Source organism: Zonotrichia albicollis, chromosome 6 (assembly GCF_047830755.1).
Source record: "Zonotrichia albicollis isolate bZonAlb1 chromosome 6, bZonAlb1.hap1, whole genome shotgun sequence".
Taxonomy (NCBI): domain Eukaryota; kingdom Metazoa; phylum Chordata; class Aves; order Passeriformes; family Passerellidae; genus Zonotrichia; species Zonotrichia albicollis.
The window spans coordinates 60,102,935-60,124,976 of NC_133824.1; the positions used below are offsets into that span (position 1 = coordinate 60,102,935).

Here is a 22,042-nt window from a genome sequence, read left to right on the forward strand (position 1 = left end):
AAGGGCAATGCTCCCCCAGGAGGGTTTCTTTGCATATATAAAGAAATGCATATAAAAATATAAATGTATATAAAAAATTAATATAATGTAATGTAATTAATATAATTTGTATTATATTATACTACGCTACATTATAATGTATATACATTATAATGTAATGTAGTATAATATACTACAATATATATTACATGATAATGTATATACATTATAATGTAATGTAGTATAGTATAATATAATACAATTTATATTATATTACATTACATTATATATAAATATATAAATTTAATTATTTACAGGCGCATCTAGGATTTTAAGCCTTGATGTAACTGGGGTTCTACTCAATTCCTTTCTGCTGTGAAGTCTTTTCTCATCTCCTGTCTTCAGACAGGAGTTTTCAGTGAGTGGAAAAGAAAAGAACTATCGGGCTCAGACTCCTCTGTCAAACTTCTGTCTGCCTTAGTTTTACATGAAAGAGATTTCTTAAGTTCCTCCTAAAAATATGTATCCATGCCTTGAAAGGCAGAGAAAAGCAGGAGCCACAGATGCCCTGGAAAGCTCTCACAAAGATGATTTCCCAGCAGCACAAGCTGCAGTGAGTGAGCAGTGAAATTTTACAGCCAGGTAACACAGATAGGAATCGATGCTCCCTTCAGAGGGGAGTGAAAAAAGAGACCACAACATCTTTAATCAGGGAGCTGGAGGGATGGGGAGAGAAAAGCAGCAAGGGAATGTGATCATTAGGATGATGTGTGGTCCTGTTGTCATGCATAAATTGAATGGAGAATGGGCTGAAAGCTGAAGGTTTCAATTAAACAACAAACCTGTGACAGAACTGATACAAAATCCACACAGTCTGCATAAAACACAGGGTCAGTCCTGAGGGGTACTGAGGATTCCTTTAGGATGAGCTGGGACAATTCTGCTGCTCTGAGCCAGGCTGGGAGAGCTGGGGGTGCTCCCCTGGAGAGGAGAAGGCTCCAGAGAGAGCTCAGAGCCCCTGGCAGGGCCTGAAGGGGCTCCAGGAGAGCTGGAGAGGGACTGGGGACAAGGGATGGAGGGACAGGAGCCAGGGAATGGCTGCCAGTGCCAGAGGGCAGGGATGGATGGGAGACTGGGAAGAATTTTGAAGGTGGGCAGGCCCTGGCACAGGATGCCAGAGCAGCTGTGGCTGCCCCTGGATCCCTGGCAGTGCCAAGGCCAGGCTGGATGGGGTTTGGATCATCCTGGGATGGTGGAAGGTGTCCCTGCCATGGCAGGGGGTGGAATGAGGTGAGTGATTCCCTCAGCCCCTCCCCAGGCTGGGGCTCTGAGCTCTCCTTGTCCCTCCCTCTCAGCCTTCGCTCCTGCCTTGAGGCTCTTCCCCTCTCCTGAGCAGCAGCAGGAACTGCCTCTTCTCCCTCACCCAGAACTGCCCCAAGGCTGCCCTGGAACCTGGGATGGTTTGGGTTGGAGAGGAGCTCAAAGATCATCGCACTCCAACCCCAAACCCACAACTGCTTTAAACCAGCAGGGCCCTGCCTGTCTCTGCTCCCCTGGGCACTGCCCCTCTCCCAGCACAGAATTCCTGCCCAGGAATCTGCCAGGAGCACACCCCTGCCCTCAGGAGAGCATTTACAATATCCTGGGGTGCAGCTGGACAGGGCAATCCCACAGGAAAGGGGTCACAGCTACACCAAACATCCCAAACTCACCCAGGAGCACTTCCCTGGAAAGCATTCAGCACTCTTGACTTCCCTGGAAGCACAAGAGCCAGCTGGCAGGTGACCACATCTAGAAAACACTGCAGATATCCTTATTTCCCTTCCCTGTGCTCACACCAACACTTATTTTCCAAGTTCCAAAGAAAGCAGACTATTCATTTTAGCTCCTTTAAAAAAAATGAAGCTCCTGTTCTTACAGGGACCACCTGCAAAAAAGGGATGCAGAATACACAGATGGAAAACAAACCACTGAATTCCCATTATGGAAATTAATTTTAAGAGTCACAAAGCATATTATTCCTGGAAATTGCTTTTATTTAGCAATTATGTTAACACTGCAAGGAGGCAGCTGGCACTGAAAACAAACAGTTCAATTTAAAAATCAGGGAAGGGAATTAACTGAAATTCCAGGGCACTCACACCTGAATACGCTCCACTACCTCCAATATTTAAGAATCCTCAATCAAAGGCTTCAGGTTGTGTTTGCTGAGTAGAAAGGGGATAAAAGAGGAAAAGAAACCATTTATTTTTGAAGTTGTTTATATGGTTTTTTGCAAATCAAAGTCAAGCTCTGACAACCAACCAGCAGGGAAAATAAACTGAAGGAGTCAGTGACAATACTGAGATAATATTTTAATTTGTTTTATAATTTTTTTTCCTGTAAAATGGCTTGTACTTCCACAGGTACAACAGCAAAAGAAATTATTCCAGTCCATTTCACACGGTGTATAAAAAGACCAATGTTACAAATATACCCAGAAGTTGAACAGCTGCTCACACTGTTTTTAAGGTAAACATCCCCCTCCATCACACAGGGCTGGCTGTGGGAGAGGCTTTTCCTGCAGCTGTGCTGCCTTCCAAGGGCTCTCCATGGTGGATCCCAGAGCCATTCCCATCCCCAATCCCCAGGACAGCAGCAGGAGCGACTCCAGGTGACCTGGAGGCTGGTTTGCCCACCAGGAAAACATAAATATGTCCCCAGTGAAGGAATCTGGACAGACATTGGGGTTTATCTGGTGCTTGGGTGTGCAAGCAGCTTCAATTTTTGTTCTGCTGCCAATAAATGAACACTGAGCAGCACAGACAGTAAAGTTCTGTCTTTCTGCCAGTCCAGGGTCACTCCACTGCTGTTCCAAGACCCACTCAGTGGGACACAGATTGCAGAGCCACTGTGACTCCATCCTAGAAACTCCCCCTCTCCACCCCCCAAACCAGCCTTACCTTCTACATTTGTCCTTTCACCTCACAACACTGAGTGTGCAGACTTGTGACCAGTGCTTAGAAAACCCACAATAATGAGAAAAATCTGTCAAAAGACACTGCAAAACCACCTGGCTTGTGTTTTCCTTGTTTTCCTTCCAAGCTGTATTTATTTGCGTACCTGCAACTGTGTGCATAAATCAAAAATGAGGAGCCAAGGAGTCACAGGATGGTGAAAACTGAGGAAATGAAGTGTCAGGTCAGTTTTCCTACCAGGGTAAAAATGGATTTAAAAGCCATCAGGTCAGTCCTCACCACAGCCACACCCCTACCAATGGTTCTTCAAGCACAGGAAAGTGTCAAGACTGTGGGATGGAGCAACAGAAACATGATGGTCTTGGAGAAACTTCCTTTCACTTCCAGAATAATGAAAAATGGTGAGGAATCCACCAGTTACTGGAAGAGCACTAAACAGAGAATGACCACAGCCCTAAAATATAATTAAGCACTAAAACATAATTTTAAGTTCTGTTCACAGTTCCACTGCAGTTTCTCACTATGACACACTCAGCATCTCTGGCTCCTCACTCAGGCTCTGAAGCCAAACTCCCAAATTCCAGGAACTAAAACACCAAGGAGTGGCTCTCTGGAAGGGCACCCAGAGCATCCCAGAACTTCCCAACAAACTCAGGTGAATCCTCTGCAGGGCATGGATGAGCCCTGAAAGCAGGAACAGCTCCAGTCACATTTCCAAGCAGTTCCTCTGCTTCTGTCCCTACTGGAACCAGTTCAGCCATGGCTTTCTTCTCTTCTGATCCCCATTCCCACCCTCACAATGGAAAAAAAAATTCCTCTTTAATTATTTGACCTGTACAATACTGTGACTGTAGCTTGATGCACAAAATTTACCAAATTTGAAAAAAATTAATGAATAAAACAGTTTCGTGTGAACTGTCCTGTACAATAGACAACAATTCCAGTAAGAACTGCATTCACCACTCATTTTATTTAGACTTCAGCACTCTCCCAGAAAGCTGCCAGGAGAAAGGGAAGGGTTCCAGCTCCAGTGTGCATGGATTTGACAGATATCATCTTTAAAAAAAAATCAGACTAGAAAAATACTTTTAGTTCTAAGTTATGCAGTCAAAGCTGCTTTTGAGGCATTCAGAATCAACAGTAACAGGTGATAAAAAAATCCTGATGGAATACACTGCCAGCATTGGAAATGGGATGCAGGGAACATCATAACACTGAAATAATGAATAAACCTGAGGTGCTTCTCAAGTATACTGACTCTAATTTAATTTATCCACAAACTCCTTTTACTATAGAGGTACCAGAGCAGAGGAGGTGTTTATGGAGCTGGGGGAAGGTGAGGGCTAAGAGCTGAATGCTCCATCATTTCACCAGGGTCTGAGGAAAATCATGTTACAAACTCTTCTGCCTTGCCAGCAGAGGGGACTGACCCTGGATTTGAACAGAGAAGTCCCTGAATTCCACACAAACCTTGGGGAATTGCTTCCCAGAGAAGACTCCTGCCCCTCTGCCCAGCCAGAGTGCTGTGCCCAGTTCTGGGCCCCTCAGGACAGCAGGGACACGGGGATGCTGGAGCAGGAACAGCAGAGGCAAAACCTCCCATAGGATGAAGGGAGTGGAGCCTCTCTGACGAGGAAAGGCTGAAGGAGCTGGGAATGTTCAGCCCCAAGAAGAGACAACAGAGGGGACCCCATAAATGTGTGTAAATATCCAAAGGAGGTGCCAAGAGGATGGAGCAGGCCCTGCTCTGTGGACAAGAGGAATGAGCAGGAACTGATGCCCACAAGTTCCACCCAAACATGAGGAAGAACTTCTCTGAACAGAGACCAGAGAGGGTGTGGAGTCTCCCTCAATGGGGATATTCCAGAGCCATGTGGACACAATTCCATGCCCTGTGCTCCAGGATGGCCCTTCCTGAGCAGGGAGGTGGGACCAGATGAGTCCTCTGGTCGCTTCCAGCCTTGCCTGTTCTGGGATTCTCAGAGTCTTCCTTGTGTTTTACAGAACTGCCAACAGCAAAAGGAAAAATAAATCTTGTTTATACAGTTTCAAACACACTTCCCTTGGACACAAACCATCATCAAGCCAAACACAGCAAGCCTGGTGGCGAGCTGTGCTTCCAGTGAGGATTCTCCCAACACCTTCCACGGGGAGCAGAAGGGAGATGAAGCCCTGAAGCAGCAATTAAACTGCACAGTGCAGGGAAGCAGGGAAGCAGCTGGGAGAGGGAGGGGGTGCCTGGGTGTTTCCAGCCTGTGGGGGCTCAGAGGAGATGGGCAGCCCCTGCTGAGCTCACAGGGAGGGAGCTGCAGGGCCTGAAGGCAGCCGGGAGCAGCCTTGGGCGTGAGTGCAGCAGGCAGGGAGGAGCGAGGCTGCCTCTCCCACATGAGGTATCTGCTAACCAGGAACGCCTGTGGCACCTGAGGAACCTGCAGGGGTGAGGAAGAGGCACCTCTGTGTCTGGTTTCTGCCCCACCTGGCTGGGCTGCTGCTCTCCGTGGAGATGAGCCACGAGGCTGGGAGAAAGGACTTGGAATATGGAATCACAAGAGGAACTCTTTGAAAAGGCACTAGGAAGAAGCATAGAGTTGTAGGTTAACAAGGTTTGTCCTGTTTCCAATCACTGAGTGGGACAAAAACTGTACAGTTCGGGGCTTTTAGGACAAAAATATGCTGCAGAGTTAATTTTTAACAGCAAAAAGTAAAGTAAAGCTATTTTCAAATTATTAAAATGCTGAACATGTAGACAGCAAAATTATACTAAAAACAGCAGCAGACAAAATCCATCCCATCACCATTGGCAAGGGACATGTAAAATGTTTATAAGGTTAACTATAAAACAATTTTACAACCAAAATATGAACAGGCCAATTCAAGTATATATATATACAGAATATATTAAAATCATATAAATTATATATTTATACAAAGGGCACAAATATAGCAAAAAGCTATAGTTGATTAAACAGAACTGAGCTTGAATGATCAATTTTATCTAGAGATGTTATAGATTTCTCCCAATTTTTTTTTTAAACCTGGATAGATTGATACCTCAGATACCAAGAGTACAGAAAGCATAAAGGAAAAAAAAAAATCAACCACAAATCAAAGAGTTATCATTCTGCATGAAATGAGCCTAACAGTGGGCAGGGTACACCTCATATGAAATTCTGATTTAATTATTTCCATAGTAAACATTTATCAGCTCTCTTAAAAAGTCACGAATTTCAAGTGATCCACTTCAGATGTACCACCCCAGTGCATATATTTGATTACATTTGAATGTTGTTTGATTTGCAAACATTTGGGGGAAAAAAGAGATACAAACACAACTCAATCTGCAAAAGAAAAGGTGACAGATGGCAGCAAGTTGAAAAGTGAACAAAAATGCTCAGCTGAACTGGAAATGATGCTCTCCCTTCTAGTGAAAATGCTTTAAAGCGAGCTTAAAAATAACTTATTTTAAATTGCCTTTTTTTTAAATTTCAAAACATAACAGCAAATAACCACAATGCACTGAAGCTCTTGAGAATCTAAACAGTCCCAGCCATGGGCTCAGATTTAAAGACAGACTAAGTGCTTTCCTAAATTCAGGTTTACGGAAACAATTTCTGTACCAGCTGTACCTAAACCTCCTGCTGTGGCACCGCCCCTCATCACTGCGGCAAAGCCTGGGCACAGCTCTGGCTCCACCAGGGTGCCCAAAACAGCTGAGGCTGCCCCTGGATCCTGGGAGTCCCCAAGGCCAGGCTGGATGGGATTGGAGCACCCTGGGACAGTGGAAGGTGTCCCTGCCATGGCAGGAGAGGAACTGATGAGCTTTAAGGTCCCTTCCAACCCAAACCATTTTGGGAATCTGTGGCCTCCACTCACCCAAAGGTTCTGGGGAAGGAGCATTGAGGGCAAGCAAAACAGAAATAAAGAAGGCCAGACCACACATACACAGAACATCAGCTTAAACCCCAGAGCTGGGTATGGAAAAGAGCAAAGTGGTTTCACCAGATGCAGGTTAAATGGAAAAAAAAAAACCAAACCAGAAAATAATGAGCCATCTCCCATACCTAATAGCCAGTGGATATCTACTACACTGAAAGGAAATCAATGCAAACAGGATTTCCTCAGTTTCAAGTAATCTTTGATGCCTTTTTGGCCAGCTGTGTTATCGCATAATAGATATTTTAATAGCTTTTATCCTCTACATTTTAGGCAGCTAATTTTTCTCTTACATATCCAATTATCTCTAGTGAACATTCACCTATGGTTGTCCACACATTCTGTATTTGCTCCTTGAGAAAACTATTCAAGTTAAATTATATTGCAAATTAAAGACAGTTACATTCTGTATGTTCCTTCTAGATTTGAAAAATAGGTTTTAAAGGCTTGTCAAAGTTTAGAAGAAAAAACCTTTCCATTAAAAAATCTTAGCTTAAAAAAATCATTTAAGACACCTTTTTTCTGATCCAGGGTACTAATAAAAAGATTACAAATATACTACAATTTGACCAAGAAGACTCCATGAATATGCTGCTTTCGAGCATGCAACACCACTGATATCTGTCGAGTTCCAGGTATCAATGTATCCCAACCCCACCACGGCCCCTCCATCCCCGCCCTACCACCCCCTATATTAACAACATTATAAAAAAAGGTAAAATCTAGAATTAGTGGCAAAAAATCTTCACAGTAAACCGTTCGAAAAAACTTTTTATTGTGGTCATTTCCGTGCGGTTCCTCAGTCGATGGGGCCCTGAAAGATGAGCTTGACGCAGTTGTCCCCGGTGAGCTGCGTGGCGCAGAAGGGGCAGGCGGCGTGGAAGGCGTGGGTGCCGTGAGGCAGCGGGATCTGGGCCCAGTATTTGGCAGTTTTCTCGGAGCACACGTGTCCACAGGGGGTGAAGGCGTGCGTGGGGGGCCCGGCGTCCACGTAGAAGCCAGCCTCGCAGCCCAGCCACAGGGGCACGTAGCGGCCCACGGTTCTGCACATGGGGCACTCGCGCTCGTTCACCTCCGCGTCGCTGCGGTGGCCCCAGTTGTGGTAGCCGTGCACGTGGCCGCAGCTGAGGTAGGCCCAAGGCTGCTTCTCCTCCACGTCCTTCTTCTTCACCACGTCCTTGCGGGTCATGCTGGGGAAGGCCAGGGTGTTGAAGCCCACAGGGCACTGGGGCCGCGCGGCGTTGATCTCCTGCCGCAGAGCCTCGATGTGTTTCTGCGTCGGCGAGTGCAGCAGCCCGTCCGCCGTCCGCCACAGCAGCGTGGCCCCGCACAGGTCGATCAGGGAGCCGTCCTGCAGCACGTTGGTCTCGTTTTCCACCTGGTGGCAGGACACAAAGAGCTGTTACACACACTATCATCGTGGTACTTTTGGAAAAATCCCTTCGTCACCATGATATCTTTTGAAAAATCCCTTCGTCACCATGGTATCTTCTGAAAAAAATCCCTTCGCTGGGATTTCTTCTCCTGGAAAGCTGAGAAGCCTCCAAGAGAAATGTAAACAATGATCTGATTGCTTCTCCTTGTGTTTTCCTGCTTTAGAATGTGGTATGTGACTGTTGGATTGGTCTCATGTGAATTGTTTTAATTTAATGACCAATCACAGTCCAGCTGTGTCAAGGCTCTGAGGAGTCACAGGTTTTTATTATTCATTCTTGGTAAGCCTTCTGATGTATCCTTTCTCTATTTCTTTAGCATAGCTTTAGTGTAGCATTCTTTTAATACAATATAATATCAAATAATCAATCAGCCTTCTGATGTATCCTTTCTCTATTTCTTTAGTATAGTTTTAGTATAGCATTCCTATAACAGAATAATAAATCAGCTTTCTGATGTATCCTTTCTGTATAGTTTTAGTATAGCATTCTTTTAATACAATATAATATCATCAAATAGTAAATGAGCCTCCTGATGTATCCTTTCTCTATTTCTTTAGCATAGTTTTAGTACCGCATTCTTTTAATATAATATCAAATAATCAGCTGTCTGATGCATGCTTTTTCTACTTCTTTCATATAGTTTTAGTATAGCATTCTTTTAACATAATATAATGAAATATCATAAAATAATAAATCAGCCTTCTGAGACATGAAGTCAGATTCTCATCTCTTCCCTTGTCCTGGGACCTCACAAACAGCACACAGACACCACATCCCCTTTCTCAGCATTTAACCTGCTTAATTTTGTCTTACTGTTGTCCTGAATCCACCTCACCTCCTAACCTATATTTAGGATTAAAACGAGCACTGCTCTCTTATTCTGTGCTTGTACAGGGGATTTGCATTTGCAGCTGCAATATAAATTATTATACAGTCTTTGGGCCCCTGAGCACACATTTTTTTCCTCCAATATTGATTCTCTGTTCCTTTGTCATATTTCAGTAAGTCCTGATAGACTGAAGAAAAGACATGCCATTCCCTGAGGGCTGCATTAGCAGATTCTCTCCTGGAATTCTCTGCCCACATTACACTGACAGAAGCTGCTCACACAGTAAGATAAAAAAGTCCTTTTTGGACTAAAAACTGCTACCCAGGACAGGCCAGCTGTCCTGCCTCTCAGAAACCATTCTTTCAGGGGTTGTAGCAAGGGTCAAGCATTCTGCAGAAGCATGAACTCCCAGAGTGTGCCTCAGCAGCAGCGCAGGTACCTGCAAGCCTCAGCACTGCAGCAGACACAATCACCAGCTGAATTTCTCAGGTGACAAATCTGAAGTCACACAGGCTCAGTTTATGAACAATTACCCACCCCACTCATTAGCCCTCTTATTTAATGAGGTATTCCAAGCAAACACAGCCCCATCGTGCACTGCCTAAAGGCCTCTCTCTGATTAAATGCAGGTACTTACAACATTTTCAGGGGATTATGCCAAACACACATTGTACTTGACTGAAATATTCTTTATTTTAATGTCACAAACATATAAGCAATCCATGCTTTTGCCATCCACTCATTAGCAATGAATATATATTAAAAAGGCTTTTTATAAAATTAAAGAGAAAAGCAGACCTACTGCCTGGCTTCATGCACAAAACACCACTAATGCAGAACAAACAGCCAAATACAAACAAATACATTAAGTAGGTCACATGAAATCATCACATCTGCCTAAGAATACTATGAATGACAACCAATTTAGCATTTACATTTTAATCCAGTTTAAATTCACAGATTAACTGTGGATCATCCTTGCACAATACACCTCAGTGGTACAATACAGACTACAGATAAGAGGTCACCGGTGCCAAGTAATTCCAGCAGAAAAATGTAGTGGTTAAAGTAGAGATGAGAGAAGCCTTGATCTGATGCTCTTTTCAGATAATTCCTTCACATACAGCAAAACAAAAAGCTCCCTCATATGCAACATGTTCAATTCATTATACAGCCTGCATTTGGTTTTATGAACCCAATCAAGGAATACTGATCACATCAATACCAGTGTGCCATGCAATTTTATTTAAATGAGAATTCAACTCGTTTTGGATGCAGGGAAGGAGATTCATTTGTTTTGCTGTGCCTCTCTTTAGCAGCACTAAAAAGGTGTTTTGCTAACCACAAAGGCTGCAATTGCCACATCATCTGTCCAGGTCCCCAGGCAACATCTGCCTGCCACCATCAGGGTGACAAAGCAATTTATGTCCTGAAGGGCATCTGCTGAAAGCAGAGCAGCCCGACTCCACTCCCCTAACTCCTTCTGCAGTCAGGTTTCTGCAAAGCCAATGGCAGAGTTGCAAAGTCACTTAATTGAGCTTCTCTCCTGATTTTACGTGTCACAAGTCCCCGGCAGCTGAAATCCCTCACTTCTGGCAAAGGCAAAGCTCATCCTGCCTCACAGGAGAAAACAGGAATATACTTCCAGGGCTCCTCTTATCTTCCCAGTGGCAGGTGAATCAAACAGGAGCTGCCTTACCCAAACTGCTTTTGCACAAAAGTGGACTCTTCTGGCAGTACTGCAAAAGACAGCTCCCCATGCAGCAACTTCAGACATCCCCATGTCCCAGGAGAACATTCCAGAAATGGAGATCCCAGAGCAGAGTTTGTTTTGCTTTTACACTCTGTGCTATTTCAGTTGGGAAAGTAGCATTAGCAGAAAGTTCTGAGTGTTCTCCCACACACACAGGAACAGAAGAACAGTGCAAAATCTGCTGTAACACACAGATTTACACACTCACAGTGCCACTGCTCAGGGCCTGCCACCCTGTACCTGCCTGCATTCACAGCCAGGAAAACAAGCACCCTGTCACCGTTGAGTCAGAAGTGACACTGATAAAGAGTGACACACTCCATGCATTTTCAGAAGGCCAAAAACAATTTTATTAGGAACCCATTCCTTTCTACACTCTAATTCTCTACAGCTGGACCTGATTGGTCCTTTAATCAAAACACCATCACCACTGGCTAATTAAGAAGACACCCATTTGTAAACAAGCTAATAGGAAAACAGCTTGTTACAAAACACCACCTGTGGATTGGTTCCATTTGATTAATATCCTTTGTCTCCAGCTCCCTGAAACTTCCCAGACTGATTCATGGGAAAGTTGCTCTAGCTTTCTGTCTCTCTGACCAGACTGTCACATCCACGGTACTCCTTCATTAATTTCAGTCACTTCCTGATGGAATTCTGGATGCTGGAAATTTCAGACTTTCTGTACAAACAGACTCTGACTTCCTGGAGAACACTACATCTGACCTGAAGCCATGGAACAGGCTTCCAAAATTGATTGATAGCACTGAGATTACAGGTGTGTAGTTGGTTAGAAGTGTGTAATATCACTGGGTGGAAAACTCAGAGTTTGGGGTTTTAGAATATAGTAATAAATAGGAAGCAAGATAGAAGTTTTAGGGCAGAAGCAGGTTGTTCTTTTTACCTTTTTTTTCTTCTTCAGGGGTCTGGGTGTTATTTTGTAGTTGGACAGAAAAGTTCACAGTGGGGACTTTGAGTGATTAATTATTGGGTTAAAAGTGAAAATAATTTAGTGTCATTTCTTAATTTAGCCTTAAAAGACCTTGTAACAAGAGATAGTTAACCATTTTTGTGCCTTGTTAATGAAAAACTACAGAACTCACTGCTGTGAGACTGTGACATTGATAAAAAATAATAAACACCTGAGTCGAATGCGAACTATCGCATCATCCCAACCTCAACAAAGATAAAAATTAAAAAAAACAAAACCAACAAGTTCCCACTCACCAGTTTGCCCCTGTGCTGAGCAGACCTGGTCTCCCGGAGCGTGTAGACGTCCCCACAGACAGAGATCTCCCTCCACACCCCGGGCTTGGACTCCTCCGTGAAGCCTCCCTTGGGGTGCATCACCAGCACCCCGTTGGTTGTCAATCCATCCATGTGGCCATCAGGGTTTTTCCACTTGGCTGCTTTTTCCTACGTGTGACAGTCGCTGTCAGAAATGCATCAAACCAACCTAAAGAAAATCCTCTAACAGCTCCTCAAGTGCAGCTTCATTGTTAAAGACAATTATGACCACGAGTCTCTGCTGGTGATAACTCAGGCACATAAAAATGCAGTTTCTATTTAACACTGCAGCTGGTGCATTGGAGTAATAAAAGCCTAATGACAGTACAAGTTATCAACAAGTACAAGGAGATTTGGGGGCTGGAAAGTAACAGAATATAAACCAGAGCTTGCTTGTAACATCATTATTAGCAGTACTTACACCAAGAAATATATTTTTAGACGAGTCAAAGCCAGCTGCAAAGATCCTTGCTGTGTATGGTGGGTTCCTGTCACAAACAATCCTGCAGGCAAATCGGGAGATGGTGCTCTGGGTGATCTGGGTTTCATCACTGTTTTGATTTCCTGAAATAGTGTCTGTTACTACAAAGTCTATGGGGCTTTCTGTAGACCTCCCAACCTGCAAAAAAATTAAGATAATGGTATAAATAGAAATACCTACAGAAATATGAAGCATTGAGGACATAGTTTTGCCACGTTAAGACTGATGACATAGCAAACTTCTATGTACTGAATTTTTGGATTACAAGATCCAACCAGAGACTAACCTGTATTTCCACATTTGTCCTAGGCAGAAATACATCACAGACATGGAATGACAAATTTTCACTTACCACAAGTGATGTTCATGCTTGCTTGAAACAGATCAACATGGCTGATCTGTTTGATAAGAGTATTGTCACCAAAAAATGTATTATCACCTTGCTATTTCCTCATCCAACCACAGCAAATTACTTACCACCACATTCTGTCAGTCAGGAAAGCACTAGCTTGGATTGACAAGCTTTAGTCACATTTTCCAGTTCCAAATACATTTGCCATGAAAATAAAAGACTTTTTTTTAGCCCCAGAACTTGATTATTTTGATATGCCATAACAAAGAGCTACCCACCTTCATGTTTTCAGGATTTGTAGTTCCTGAAAGAGGAGTTATCAGGCAAAACCCACCCTATGTTGAAATTTATTCCTAATCATGCACATGCATGACTAAGAGAATTTAAAAACTTTCTTGAGTTGAGCAGAAATGAAACACACCCAATAATGTGTAGACAGGAAGACTCAGTAGTAGAGAGGAAGATTTTTCTGTCTTATCAGCTAAAAATTTTAATTCTAAATCTGGAAACATCTGGGACAGAAAACTTCATGACTACATGGATGGAAGGATCTGACTGCCAGACAGACAGTGAGGCTTTATCAATATTTCTACAGGCAAATTAGTGTTACACCAACTCTGAGCTTAACTGGGAGAGTGGAGCTGAGGAACAAGAAGTGGAACAGAATATTAATTTTACAGACACCTTGTGATCAAACAGAATTAGGAATACTTTTCACATGAAACTACCTTCAGTTATCAGGTATCTCCATTGATATTAAATAACCTCCTCACTAAACATGATCTCACTGCCCCCACCCAGAAATTCAGATCTTGATGGGGAGCCATGCACGGTTCTATCATTAACAAATATTTCTGCAAACTAAATCTGCTTTAAAGAAACACTGTTATAGAGTTAAGGAAATGAATATTATCCACACCTAAGCCTTGTCACAACTGGATTGACAGGAACAGTGCAGGGATCTCTGCTGTGCTTCTCCTTCATGCTCTGTGTGCAGGCTGCAGTGTAACACATGTCAGAATTCCTGTCCCCAGTGGCACCTCCAGTTACTGCCTCCACATCCAGGGCTCAGCACAGGCAGAAAATGGGATCAGCTCCCTGCACAGCAAATACTCAACAAGGCCTAATCAAAAGTCTACATTTCAATTTCCCACAAAAAGTGTCTACTAGAATACCCAGGAGAAAGAGTTTAGAAACTATTTAAGATGGGATATTCCTGATTTATAGAACTTGACAACTTGAAGCTAAATCTTACAAAGCAATATTCTTCTTCCTTTTACAGTATTATTTCTACCAGGTTTCTATTTCCCATTCAAAGCAATTCCTGCTAAGAGTCAGCACTGAGCAGCAGCAGGAACCTCATGAATAACTTTTGACTGTTCTCCATCTGTACAAAGGATAATCAATAACAAATATGAAATTAATTTGTTCATAACAAGTTTCTGCCTCTTGCAGTCTCTGAAATAGATCATTCTCTCAAAGCTTTTAGATGCAATTAGAGAAAAATCTGCCTCATTTTTCCTTAAAGGATGACAAAGCACACAAGTGTGTGCTCCCAGCCTTACATCACAGTAATCATTCACCATGAAATTCCAATTTCTTTAGATATAACCATTAAGATCTTAAAAAAGCACATAGATGCACTGTTTATAATCTCTAGAAGTAGTATTTTATATAAACATTTTAGTACTTATCTCATTTGTGTCACAAGTATATCTGTGCAAAATCAAATCTTTTAAATATTTGGTTTTCTTCCCTTTTCCAGTTGCGAAAGCCTGCTAGAGGATCAGTCTCATGTATTGTGCTACTTTTCAGCATTTGAATTTATTTGAAAAAGTGGCCTTCAAAATCTGGCAATTTTCTCAAGCTCTGTATTAAATCATGGATTTGGGTTTGAGATCACCTGAAAAGCAAGTGCCTAAGGAATAAATGAAAAACTTGATGCTATCAACATCCACCCTGCAGAACTTTTACCTCATCTGCAGCCGGAGCACAGCCACTACAGACCCAGACCATTATTCAGAGCTGCTCTTTACACCCTTCATTGCTCATTTTTCTCCCATTTTCCACCACAGCACAGAAGACTTTCTTCTTTTAGCAACTTCAGGCTGTACTTTGGGACCTTTCTTGTTACCTGTGTCATCTGATTTCCCCAAGTTACTTCCAACAAGAACCCATAAATGTGCCAGGTGCTGCAGAGGCAGCAGAGCTGTGTCCTCTGCAGGTGATTGTTAAACTGTGTGAGAGACAGGCAGTGGCTTTGCTCCTGTCAGTGAAACACTGCTCCTGACAAGAAAACTCTGCCAGCACAGAATTTAACAGCTGCAGGTTCAGGGCTTCAACACAATTTCACTCTGGTGAGAGTGAGAATTGGATTCTGCATCTTCTGAAGGGTCATTTTTCAGAAAAAAAATCAATGCTTTGTATTGAATATACCTGCTTCTTGTATAAACTTGTAGTTATTTAGGGTAGGAGCTGCACATTTTGAGTTTTGTAGTGGCATGAGTAGATATAATCAACCCATTTTCACCATGAAGGAACAGGTTCAACTTCAGCTAATGCATCATCAACAGAATGGTTAAACTCTGAGGAAAATCTTCATTCATAGCAGCACATGGGTGCTGGAGCATACAGAGCCTGGGAGATGCCAGAGGAACACATTTCTACATTGTTTTTGTAATTAAATGAAGAAATCTGACCTGGATGTCACTCAAAGGTGCACAGCAGCATTTGCACACAGATTCTATAATATAGTTACATTTAAAAAACCCAAAACCAAAACTACAAACAACACAGCACAGCAACAGCTCAAGAAGCACAGCGGGAATAAAGAACAAAAACCCCAAGATTTGCCCAGGATAATACATGTTAACTGCAGTCAAAGTGGGGCCTCAAGGTTCAGGATAATCCTGTGGTCCAGGAATTATCCTCCTCTTTTCAACTTCCACATCCTACACAAGCCAAGAACACACATTAAAAAGAAAACATCAAACTCCAAGCACTGTCTGTCCAAGTGATGCCTGACCAACAATGAAACTCTGCTCTGTTCATCAACAAACATGAATTTTGTCATCATGTACCACAGGGCTGCACTGAACATCCTCAAGGAACTTTTGTCCAACAGATTCATGAGAACAGTTACAATCTGGTGGCTCATATAAATAATGGAAACCTCTTCAGCTGCTCTGGCATTGCTTCGGGGGGAATTACTGCCACAGCCCAGCAGACCACTCCTGCAGGCCAATGCATGGAATGCAACCCTCAGGAAAGAGCCAGAGAGCAGAAACCTGACTCAGGACACAGCACTCGAGGCCACACTGAGATCAAGTCCCATCAGGACCCCTCACACACCCCAAGACTGAAATGGTGCCTTATTCCCCCAAAAAAGCTGTACCCACCACTAGGACACTATGCAATAGATTTTTATGCCCTGAAAAAGCAGCTGTTCTGCAACTCTTTATTCATTTTTTACTGTACTGAAGAAGAGGAAAAATCCAGCTTTCAAAAATGGTTTTTCAAAATTTATACACAGGAAAAAAATTGTGCTGTAGCTACTCAAAGCTAAACAAGCATCACACAGTAACCCCAACGGATGGGTTACATTTTTCTTTCACTAGTCAACACAGAAAAACCTATTTCAGTTCATCCTGGCTGTTCAATCCTTCATTCTGCAGCAAATTAATAAGACTGGGTTTTAATCAATTCCTATTTGGACCTAATAGTTTCAGACACAGTGGAAAATTTAATATAGAGCAAAACACAGAAGTCAAGAGAAGCAACAACACCTCCAAAGAGTTATTTCCTCTCTGTCAACAGCACTCAGCTGCTGGCCCTTCTAAATGTGAAAGGCTGAATGAGGAGGGATAACAATTCCTGGTGAGATGCTCTGGGTAACACAGACCTGGCAGTCTAGAATGAAAAAGGTTGTTTGGCATGTTTGGGTTCCCCAAGTTTGAAGTCTAACTACACACAGAATTTCTGCTCTCTTATTATACATAAAAATAACAATGGCACAAGAAAATCACTTAGGTTACTACATTGGTAAATGATGCAGAAAACCACAAATGCAGACAGGGGACACTGAGCACGTGCTGGACAATGATGGGAGCTCTGAGAAACTCAGCCCACACCACCTGAGGGATCTGCACACCCCTCAGAACTCATTATTATGAGTGAAATGATAAATATCATTTATCACTGGTTTGTCCCCCCTACTCCCAGCTCTTTTACCTTTCTCCTTCCCCATCCCATGTCCTACTCCTTCCTCTTCCTTTTTATTCCATGGTTATCTGGAGGGGGCGGGTGTAATTCTGTGCTAATTCATGAATCCAAACAGAGCACACTTTTCTCTCCAGTACTGTTTGTCTTGGGAGAAAAGGCAGAGCACAACTAAAGGAGGAACTCAGTAAGATATTAACAGATGCTGCTGTGGGTTTGTGAAGAGCAGAATAATGCAAAATTTCCAAGTGCTGCCATATGAATGCAGCTGGGTCAGGCTGTGGAAATCCCACAGGTCACAGAGAACACCCAGAGCACAAGGCAGAACTGGGGCTTCTTATGATGCTTTTAAAAATAATCCAAGTATTTTAGAGCCTTACCTGAAACATGTCTGTGTCTCTGTCATGAATATATTCCACAACAACTGTCTGGGTTCTGGATAATGTGTAAGAGATGCTGTGGTGGCCTTTTGAGCTGACTGCCTGTGGATTAAAAAAAAAAAGATATCTATTACACACAAAAATATTGTAATCAAATCATTTTTCTACATAAACACCTTTGCTGTGATCAGGAAAAGCAGTGTAGGGTAACATGTTATTACAAGGTTGGCTAAGCACATACAATAGGATTTCTTTTGTTTGTTTTTAATGGAAAACCCCAAGCTGCACTTGTTTGTTTCTAGTTCAAAAGCACCCAATACTTTTTTTACATTTTTATATATATTTTTACATACATATCATTTTTATATACGTATAATTTTTATATGGTATTCTGTATGTAAAAAATATTGTATTTCTTCTAAACACCTTTTTTCTCTGAAATTATACTCAATTCCTAACCCTTGCAGCAACTTGCACCCTAGCAAAGGCTTGGAGCTGAGGGAGCTTTGGCTTGTTTATTTTTGAAAGAAGTGAACAATCGAACTGATTTCCAGTTAAAAGCCAGGACTTCAGGTGAAGTAAATTTCTGGTTATATCAGAAAGAGCCCAGCAATTTTATATAACTGGTGACAAAATCCAGACGTTCAGTGTGGTTTTCCTCATTAAAGGGTACTTCTTACTACCTGTCAAAGTAGACTGGTGTCTACAGATATGGATTTGGCATCAAAGATTAAAATGGATTTCAGTATTTAAAAGACGACAGCAAGAGGACAGCTCCTGGTTTCTGCTTTATCTCACCCAGACTGAGGGAAACGAGCTGAGAAACTGAATTTATTGGCTACCAGGGAAATAGATGTAAATACAAAGGTCCATATAACCACACACAGTTCTGAAAGGTAATGATTGTTACTGCTCAGAAAACACTTTGCAGACACTTAAGCAATGCATTAATAAGTTAATTAAGGCTTTCTCCACTTTTCAGTTAAGGGGATAATTTCCTCCAAGAAGTTCTCTCACTTGCTCCTTTCCTTTGTTCTGCTTTTCACCTAAAGAATTCACAGAGAGGGATGGTTAAACTAAACAACTAAATATATTCTACTCATCTGCCTGCCATCCCTCACAAAAGCCTAAATTATGCCAAAGCTCCATCAATTATTGAACAAATCATTAAAAATCCTTCTGAATGCTGGAGGTATTAAAAACATCTATGTGCATACTAAAAGCCTGCTAAGGGTTAGCAAGAGTATTTGACACAGAATTATTGAAAACACGTAATGGAAGAATTGTTTCTTGCAAACCTCATGCATTTACAGCCAGACAATGCTTTTACAATGTGCCTCTTGCTGGAAGTTCTAGCACCTGCTCTAGTGGAAAATGTCCTTGCCAATGGCAGAGGGGTGGAACTGGGTCATCTTTAAGGTCCTTCCCACCAAACCATTCTAGGATTAGGCAATAAAACCTTTCCCAGTACTTCTTTTAAAACTTGAAAACAAAGTCTAGGCATTGTAACAGCCGAGAAGTGATGTAAACACACTTGGTGATCAGTAATAGCCAAATTCTGAACTTCCCAGATTATGTATAGTATTTTGTAATAACCACTAGAGTGGCACACAGTTGCAAGAACAAATGGCACCAAAATGCAGTTTGGATTAAATCACTACACTCTGTGACCTGCCAGGACACTGAATTGTGTTCTCAATTTTTCCTCTGTGCCCGTTTGACAACTAAGAAAGGGATCTCAAACCCTGGGCAGGTCTCAGGTGCTCCTAGGATATAAAAGAAATAAAGGTGTTCTCAGGATATAAAGAAATTAAGAAAAAAAAAAGAAGTGAAATAAAGACATAAACAGGAGACCCCTACACCTCAAGTCTTAAACTTAATATCTCAATAATCAGTTCATACTCATTATCAGCTATCAGCATTTCAAAGATGAGAAAGCAACAGCTTTCCTACACAAGATTTCAGTAATTTCCACAAATCTGTGTTGCAGCAGAGGGCAGAGTGTAAATGTGGCTGTCCTGCCTGCAGCTCCAGCCACCAGCCCCCAGGTAAAGCCCCCAGGCAGGGAGGGACGTGTGCCCCGAGCTCACCCTGTGTCAGACAAGCTCCTGCTCCACTTGGAAGCTTTGCTGAGAACCCAAGCTGAAAGTTTGAAGGTCTGATGGAAAAAGCACAGAGGGAAACACACAAAGACTTCCTGGATTACTGAGTCAGGTCGTGCCCCACGCCTACAGAGCTCAGGGCTCTGATATATTAATAATACTGACCAGGGTCAGTGTGTCCTCTGAAATTCCAGGGTAGGACATAATCTTCTTTTCTGTGTGCTCCTTTCCCCTCCCAACTTTTCTTTCCCATCTACTCCCCCTCTCCCTTGTTTTCCATTATTTATACTCAGTTATTTTCAGTGAAGAAATGCTACATTTAATTTCCTGGAATTGTGTAATCATTTTTGGAAAAAGCTAAGAACGTTATGAGAAATGTTTCAACTTGTGTGCTTTCACAGTTTGCTCAGCACCAAGAGTTACTCTCCAATTCAGACACTTTACAGATATTTTAAGTGCTGGTCTCAAAGCAATTGGTCACTTCCAAGTCAAAAAATAATAAAAAAAAAGTGACAAGCAAAAGTATTTTAGGAGCTACACAAAACAGTGGAAGTTAAGACTCCTAATAAAACACTACTGCAAGTGGAATGCAGACACAGGCAAAATCATGATGAAAAGATTTTGACTGCTTGAGGAAATACAGAACCACACTACTACAAGTCCCAAAAGAGTCTGGAGATTGATTGCACAAATCTGGGTTTTTTGCAACCAAAATAGTGAGTTTGCCTTTTTAGCATTCAAATTTTCAGACTGTTTTTCCTGTCAGCAGGATTCCCTCCTCAAGCCTCTCAATGCTGTCACATAACTGCCCTGCTGTAGCAGCTGAAGTTGTGACAAAAGCCCTGATTCCCACAAGAATTACAGAAGCTTCACAAGTTTTAACTGATAAATTCAGAGTTTTGGGCTGGACAATACCATGTCCACTTTCCAGGCAGGAAAAAAGACAAGGAAAAACAAGAACTTGGCACTAAACTCTACCTCTGCCTCTTCACCATCACTTCAAGGCTACCAAGATCCACAGAGTAACACTGGGTATTTTCAAAGCTTTTTCTTAGAATCCACTAAGCTTTTGAGTGAGTGGAACTGTAGAATCATGTTAGTTTTAAAACACCTTGAAGATCATCAAATCCAACCATAAATCTCAGGTTTCACCTGAGTAGTGAGGGAAATCTTCCTTCAGGCACTTCCAGCATTTTGGGCTCCTTTACTCGAGCAGTTTGTTCCGATTTTTCACGTTCTTAAAAGTTTAATGAAAATTATAAATTGAACAGGGAAAAAAAAAAACAAAACATCCTGAATTTGTTCCCAACAGATACAAATGCTGGTAAAATCTCACTAACATCCATAGCCTGAGCTTACCGAGCCAATCCAGGCTGGACACAGAAAATTCCACCCCTTGTCCAGCAGAAATGTTGGGGAAACACAGCCTGGGTGAATCCAGCTGCTACACAACACTTGATTTTCTACATTTAACAGCCTCAAGGTGCTGAGTTCAAGCAATTCCCTTTGGAAGAAACAGCAAAGTGAAGGCGAACTGACAAAAACCCTGCAGAGGAACAGGGGGAACAAACAGCAGCAAGAGATTTTTCCAGACGGATTCCACTGCTAGTAACCATGTCCACAGTGGGGCTGAGGGATTTTTAGAAGTCCAAATGCCAAAGAAAAGCAGGAAGGGAACCCTGAGTGCCATATTCTACGTGGCATGAAGGGACAGATTTGGCCAGCATTTTTCCAAGACAGGGCTCGTGTTTGCACAGCAATCCGTCCTCCCCATGGAGCTCCAAGCCTCACTGGTGAGCAGGAAAATTCCTCCCTATTGCTCCAGGCAAACCCCACAGCTCCCCACTACACCTCAAGATTTGTGTTCTGGTGATTTTGGACCAAAACTGCCCAATTTTAACAGAGACTGAAAGGAGAAGGCCCATGACTTCACAACAACATGGCCCAAGCAAATGTACCTTTTTTTAATTTTTCATTTTTCAACTTTGCTAGTAGCTCAAGTTTCCAGTGATATCCTTCCTGCTGGCTGGAATTACACTTGGCCTTGGTTTTTCCCCTGCCTCCTTACACACACGTTTTCATTCTTGCTCCTTTCTCTCCGTTTTGAGAACAAAACCTCGTTGCAGCACTTTGCCCTCACAATCAAAGCAGCAGCTAAAGGCTATGACTTACAAATCTGTCAGGTCTCAGAGGAGCCAAGATCAAATAGAGATCAGAGTCTGCTTTCCCAGCAGCAACACTGCAACTCTGGCAGCCCCTGGAATATCTCAGTCCATCTCAATTCTTTGCTCTCCACTCGCTCCCCTGGAAAGGGGATGCTATCAGTTTTATCAGC

General features: G+C 42.5%; 1 protein-coding gene across 1 annotated transcript in view; it reads right to left on the reverse strand.

The window, feature by feature from the left end:
• Positions 1-3,887: 3,887 nt before the first annotated feature.
• The window catches only part of PELI2 (pellino E3 ubiquitin protein ligase family member 2), a 70,415-nt gene continuing 52,260 nt past the window's right edge, over positions 3,888-22,042 (reverse strand). The window contains exons 3-6 of the mRNA XM_074544008.1: positions 17,606-17,707; positions 12,596-12,793; positions 12,115-12,303; positions 3,888-8,247 (exon numbers count right to left, since the gene is read on the reverse strand). Coding sequence (XP_074400109.1) covers positions 7,669-8,247; positions 12,115-12,303; positions 12,596-12,793; positions 17,606-17,707 — 1,068 coding nt within the window. The 3' untranslated portion in view covers positions 3,888-7,668. The remainder of the gene's footprint in view (positions 8,248-12,114; positions 12,304-12,595; positions 12,794-17,605; positions 17,708-22,042) is intronic.